Below are 6822 nucleotides of genomic sequence, written 5' to 3' on the forward strand. Positions count from 1 at the left end.
ATTTTCCTGATAAAAGAGACCATTCCAGCGTTTTAGAGAACATTATGCAAGCCCCAACCTTTGGCACAGCAGGCTTAAATGTAATTTGGCACAGATTTTAGTTGCAGCCTCAATGAAAAGAAACAATAACCTTTGACCCAGTCACAGATAACTGAAGTCCTCTCTGCTAATTGCCCTCTGTTCCATTAGCATTTGACACTTCATGGGGTTTCTCCATGGATGGATTATTATTACATCTGTGGTTTTTACATAGAAAATGTACTCTCATCTGTTTTCCTGATTAGCTGAAGCATGTTTGTGATGGGGTTTACCATTCATATTCAAAGCTGAATGACTTTAAATAGCTTCCACTACTACTTCCCAGTGAGGCACCCTTTCTAAAATGCCTTGTAACTTATTGTTTCATTAGTAAATCATGTATTCATTTCTACAGATCAGTTATAAGCAACACAATTTGGATTGTGGGGCTGCAAATACGTTGTACAGTGTATTGTATTGTCAAATGATAATGATGATAACATATGTTTTTGGTGTAACCATTTGTAGAAATAAGTGGTTAAACAACCAATCAAAAGGATTCAAATCAATCCAAAAAAAGTATTTAATTAAAAAACCCGTTTAGTTACAGCTGCTGGATTTGTATCGTGTGACGTGTCAGGCTGTGATTGGCTCCTCCCGCGCGGCCGACTGTCGAGCTGGCCCTTTAAAAACGCTCTGAGCCAGTTCCCACCGTGGAAGAGAGTTCAATCCGGAGTCACTCCACAGGCTGTTGTTGAGGATATCACACCAAAAACTGCAAACATGGTTGAGAATTTTGTTGGAACATGGAAGATGATTTCCAGCGAGAACTTTGATGACTACATGAAAGCAATTGGTAGGAGAATGTGTCGATTTTTTGATGGAAAATAATAATAATAATAATTAACTTTCCAAATATGGACTCAACTCACAACATTTGGATTTGCAGGTGCATATGTTTCAAGTGTATGTGTTGAATACATGTTGACTCTCCGTGTTCATAACGTTACTTTCCCGCTCTGCAGGTGTGGGATTTGCAACCAGGCAGGTGGGGAACCGGACCAAGCCCAATTTGATAGTGACCGTGGACGACCAGGGGACTGTGTGCATGAAGTCTCAGAGCGCCTTCAAAACTACCGAAATCAAATTCAAGCTCAACGAGCCGTTTGAAGAGACCACTGCCGACGATAGGAAGACAAGGGTTAGTATGGTCTAGTGTGGTGTGGCCAAAAATAAATAAATAAATAAATAAAAAAAAAAAAAATAAAGATAAAATAATGATAATAAAAATCACAGTCCACAGAGGGTCTTTTTCTGAGCAGGAATTAACGGGTTGTCTCTGTTCTGTGCCCCCCCCCGCAGACCGTGGTGACTCTGGAGAACGGCAAACTTGTGCAGAAACAGAGCTGGGATGGCAAAGAAACTAATATCGAGAGGGAGATCACAGATGGGAAATTAATAGCGGTGAGTAACTTGGTAGTAAATTTCAAATGTATTAAAGTTAATCATGCAGTGGTCTGTAAAACCACTTCATCAGTAGTACGCATCCTTGCATGGTTTTAAACCGTTTTTTAAAATCACAGGCTCATTCATTTTTATTAATAGTCAATGCAAATACAATGTGTTCATGACCAGTTATTATAATGTGTATACTCTTGCACACAGAACTAGGGTAAGCATGTGTCTTAGGGTAAAAATAATAAATTATAATGTCATTGTGCCACAGGAACTCCGCAGCTTTGCGTGATAACTGCAGCCTGAATTCCTCTGCCAAATTCAAAGCATATGCAGGAATTCATCTTCACCTTTTCTGATCCTCAGACTGATTTCTCCCTTTCTCTCCCACAGAAATGCATAATGGGAGAAGTGGTCGCAGTGAGGACGTATGTGAAGGAGGCGTGATGGAGGGTGGGGGGGTGGTCCCCCTTCCCTCTCCCCACTCCCACTCTTCCTCCCTGTTACCTTGGATGCATTGCTGGATGACAGGCTCAGTTCAATGAGCGTTAAAGAAAAAGAAAAATACCAAACTAAAGTAATGGCGTGTTCTTCTGCTCTCCTTTATTCTTTATCTTCGCTGTGTTGCCAAAATCAAATTTCTGTGCCTCCGTTCTCCAACATGACACATTTGGTTTCATTTGGAATTGTTGTGGTGATTTGAATAAAAATGAACAAACTACTGTCAAAAAAGAGGCGTCTCTGTGAGTTCATTGAATGTGTTGATAGTGAGTTTTGTCTGCTGTTTATTTGAATGGTGTAATGTCAAAAATGCAATTACGACATTCTTCAAAGCATTCCAGTCATTAGGGCATGCTGAGGAATGCTGTCCCAAAAAAAAGTACTCTAATGGGAACATGCCACCTAATCTGACAAACTGATTTCCTGACTTTAATGGTTTATTCCCATGCTTGGTGAATATTGCTGTAATTATTCCACGTGATCACATTTTCCAGCTGCTTTGGCTCGTACAGTTTCTTTTATGCTTCCTTATTTTGGTCAGAGGACGAAGGCAAAAAGGGGTCAGAGCGTATTCCCCATGCTCTTAGAGGTCAAGAAGCAAACAGTCAGCCATCCTGATGATATATGATGTGAGTTGGCAGGGACTCCTTGAGGAATGTGAACTTATATTTCAGAGCATTACAAGCATCATGCAGAGAGTTCAGCGAGGAAATGTAGCCCCTTTTCCTTTTCGGGAGGACGAACATTTCCCATTGCACACGTATTGGCAGCTGTACGTACACAGAGAAACTAAAAGCATTATGGGTTGTCCCCCACGGATGTCCCCGCCCTTTGGCTACTGGTCAAGTGTGTATATATGTGTGTCTCTGTGGGGGGGATTGTTCCAGAGACGACGGCCACTTTCCCATGACAGGAAAGGGAGATGATAGCACTGATTGGACCTAATGGCCAAAACAGCTGAAACAGGTGGAACTGTGGGCCAACGCTCTTGTTCCCTTCTGTGTGGACAATAGTACTGGCAGCAGTTGAGGATGTACAGTATTTGAACTTTTGGCGAGATGCCAAGAGGATGATAATATCACAGTGGGCGCCTAGCAAAGGTCACCAGAGTTGCATTAGTTTGTCATTGGCCATGTTTTTAATTCCTCAAATATATTTCATTTCTATAGCTAAAGAGCTATTTATATGGCTTTTTGCAAAATAACACACAGCGCTCATCTGAAACAGTTAAAGGAGATACAATTTCCTTTATACACTTAACACTTAGCCTGTTCCCATCCAGTACAAAAGATAAGCAACTTGGCACTGACTCTGTGGAGACTCAGTCATCCAGGATGTGGTTATCCAAGAAGGGTTGAATCAGGGGCAGCTGGACTTGGTTTTAGATAGCTGAAGATGTTTCACCTCTCATCCAAGAGGCTTTCTCAATTCTGAACTTGGCATTGAAATGATCCTCATACAACTAAGGCTGGATTACAAACTGAGCAAAGCATTGCCCAAGGGCCCAAGACCTCTGGGGGCTCCAAAGGCCACATGCTCACTGTGTCTGCTGGTTTTTTTTTTTTTTTTTTTTTTTGGCAGTGTGAGTACTTGCAGACCTTTTAGGGAATGTGTACCACTAAAGCACAACATCAACTGGACCTTGTAAAAGTCTATAATTTCACGTCTCTCTCTTGCGCAGGGTCTTTGTGTCATTTAATGGTTTAGTTTGTATTGCGCTTATATGATGCATTTTTCCTAAATAACATATTGTGTTTCATCAAATTACAAACTAACTGACATATGAACACCTGAATCCAAGTAGTGTTGCAGTATACAAGTGCAGGTTTGATTGATATGTGATGGAACCCAACAGCAATTACTCTGGGCCCCCAAACAGGTTCATTCAGTCATGTCACCAACCATCCAAAAATCTCCTTTTAGGACGTAACTAAATCAAATCTGTGCTAAAAGACAGAAAAAGAAAAAAGACTAGGTAAGCATAGTGTTCACAGACTGTAAATCATCTTGTAGTCACTTCAATGTCATGTATATAAACATGAGTATTACTTTTTACCAGTACTATGGTAATGCTTCTAACACAAACCTGTAGCTAACACTGTAGAGTGTACCATGGTTTACTTGTTGACTATTACTGATTTTATATTTATTTTATTTATTGCAGATCCTCTGCAAATGAATGAATCTAAGCTGCAGCAGGTCAGGTCTCCAGGGCGGCATCACCTCTGCGGTCTGGCAAATGAATAAATAAATAAATAAATCTCAATCAAATTAATCCGAAGAGCCGCCGCTTTGTCTCCTGTGCAAACTGTTCAAACTGCGGTATATCCTGCCTGCTTTAAAAACATGGTCGTTTTCTCACAGCCAGAAAGAAAAGATCACATCTGCTACGGATTGACTTACAGGTGCAGTGCTTGTGATCCACAGGAATCCCCGTCACTTTGTTTGGGTAACCGCGGGGAACGAGGCAGATCTCCACCTCCCCATTTTATCTCCAACGTCTTGATTTGATGGTGCATAGTGGTTCTTTATTATCTAAAATATAACTTGGAAACTGGAGCAGAGAGCTTCAAGACAACTGAACAAATTATGAGTCATGTTCTGTAAGTGGCTCTTTGCAATGGCTTTTGGCATGTTTTACTATGAGTTCATTATGTGAACTGGTGGGAGCTGTACTGTATTAAAAGACAATACGATCTCAAACATGAGGCAGAGATTCCCCTCCGAGCATCTGAAAAAATATTTTCCAGCCTAAGGCCCAACAGGATAGAAAGGGAGGTATTCTAGTGGAGAGGAAAGGTCCTGATCTTCCTCCACTGCCCACAGTTGACGTTGACGGTAAACCTTACATCAGCAGAGTGATTTCTGAGTGCAAATTAGGAAACCGTTCAGGAAGGGAGAGGATTTTAAGAGGCCTGCTGAGAGTTCACTGGCAGAAAAGGGCAGGATAAAGTGGAGTTACTGTCCTCAGGTTATAAGGATATTTTTTGTAACGTCAAAAGAAAATACAGAGGTATATGAATAATACAGCATATATGATAAGACACCATTCACACAATGTAAACTGCTGATCCCCCCCTTATCGCAAGTTGTTTGTCTGCATATGTTGAGTGTGTGCATGTGCGTTCCATGCTGATAGAGTATCTGTTGACACTGGGGATGTTTTGTGTTGAGAAAGATTGTCTTGGACTTTAGAAGAATGAACTCACATCCTTTACATAACATCTGGAAAGCTCCACTTGAGTTGTAATGTTGACTCCCTTCCTCCACTTGTCCTCTGCTTGTCCTTAACTTAAACCCTGTCGGTCACAAACACCTTTCATGTTTAAGTGGTTCGGCACGGCTAAAGATACACTGACGTATGATCTGTGAATTCTCATGCAACGCACAATGTGTAACTCCACTTTGCTTTGTATTGCACTACTAAAATACACTAAGCGGGTGCTCCAGACTTTCTGTATCAGTCAAGAGTAATTTAATTTTGTATATTTATCTGTTTATTTGCCACAGCTTGAGGAAGAACTGCTTCCCTGGTCAGACGTGTGCTAAATGTCACCTCTTTCTTTAACTCAGAGAAGCTGAGGGAGTGATGTGTGAGAATGAGCTGTGGTGTCTGGAACTGTAAATTGTCAGTCACAACAATCTCAATCTGCAAAGCAGAGACTTTTCTAATCAAGCAATGTTAAGAAACAAATTCAGGGACAAAATTTTGCCTTTGTTTTATTTCCACATCTGTGAGGACTAAGTGAATTAGATAGATAACAGTTTAGGTAATTTTATATTGTAAGAAGCACAAGACAGGTGACCTGACCAAACAGCTGCAATATATATTGTCATTTTTCTGCCTGTCTAGACTGATTTGATGGTTGTTTTCTTGATTATTTTACTTGTCACATTAGACGTCAAAATATAAAAAAACTGTAACTTTACATGTCAGTATTAAATGATGGCACAAAAACCGTTGCTTCACAGCTGTTATCAGCATCAGCTCTCTCATTGCGGTTTGCTGTTGTGTCTGAATGACTTTGTTTTCAAGGAGGGAAATGAAAGCCAAAACTGAATGAGGGAGACTGTCCCACATGTACCTGCAGCTAAAATCTGTGATTCACACCTTAGGTTTTTCTTTTTAGATCGACCTCCGCCCAGATACATTTCACTAAGTCTTAGAGGTTGCCTTTGCTTCACTCATCATAACATTGTACATTCATCAGTTTTAAATCAGTCCTCTCGACAGGGCTCTCAGCACCCAGGATCAGTCTCCAAGAGCAACGAACAGCTGGGCAGAACTATGTCAGTTGAGGCCCACATGGCACTGTAGGGGAGGCTGGTTGCCAGTGCAACAAACTTTCCCTTCTGCCCAACCTTACTATACTTAAGTATACTTGAGTGTGAACTCTGATTTCTTCATAAAGTGTCTGAATGTTATGCAAGCTGTGCCTTGTCTGGTCGCACAGAGGCAGGCTGTTCTATTATCTCCACAAACACTCAGGGAGATGTGTCTGGGATTCCAGAGGGAGACTGTTTAGGATCAAGCATTGCAGCGTAGGCATCTGGATTAAACTAATTATTACAAAACTACGTGAGCAATTCATATGTTTATATATAACAAATCAACAGTCATTGTTGCTTTACACACAGGATATACAATTAATACAGGCTATACAAGCAGTCGCCAATTTATTAGTTACACCTAGCTAAATCTAATGCAGTCTAATGCAATAAATTACACTGTGTTAGAGAGGTGTTTCTGTTATTTGCATGTCTTCATTGATATATACTGTTTAAGGTGGACAAAGTAAGAAACCTCTGTCAATATAATCAATGGCACCATGAACAGCAGCAATCAAC

At 40.7% G+C, this 6822-nt stretch overlaps 1 protein-coding gene across 1 annotated transcript; it reads left to right on the forward strand.

The window, feature by feature from the left end:
* Positions 1 to 704: 704 nt before the first annotated feature.
* fabp4a (fatty acid binding protein 4a) lies at positions 705 to 2205 on the forward strand. Its single transcript, XM_018698090.2, has 4 exons — positions 705 to 874; positions 1044 to 1219; positions 1381 to 1482; positions 1867 to 2205. Exons 1-4 carry the CDS (start codon positions 802 to 804, stop codon positions 1918 to 1920), a joined length of 405 nt encoding a protein of 134 aa, XP_018553606.1. The 5' UTR covers positions 705 to 801; the 3' UTR covers positions 1921 to 2205.
* The last annotated feature ends 4617 nt before the right edge of the window (positions 2206 to 6822 follow it).

The sequence above is a fragment of the Lates calcarifer genome, linkage group LG3 (assembly GCF_001640805.2).
Source record: "Lates calcarifer isolate ASB-BC8 linkage group LG3, TLL_Latcal_v3, whole genome shotgun sequence".
Lineage (NCBI taxonomy): Eukaryota > Metazoa > Chordata > Actinopteri > Centropomidae > Lates > Lates calcarifer.

Coding starts and splice junctions, on each gene's coding strand:
- fabp4a (XM_018698090.2), top strand. CDS start 802: ATGGTTGAGAATTTTGTTGGAACATGGAAGATGATTTCCAGCGAGAAC. Junction 1,220..1,380: donor CCGACGATAGGAAGACAAGG/GTTAGTATGGTC, acceptor CCCCCCCCGCAG/ACCGTGGTGACTCTGGAGAA. Junction 1,483..1,866: donor CAGATGGGAAATTAATAGCG/GTGAGTAACTTG, acceptor TCTCTCCCACAG/AAATGCATAATGGGAGAAGT.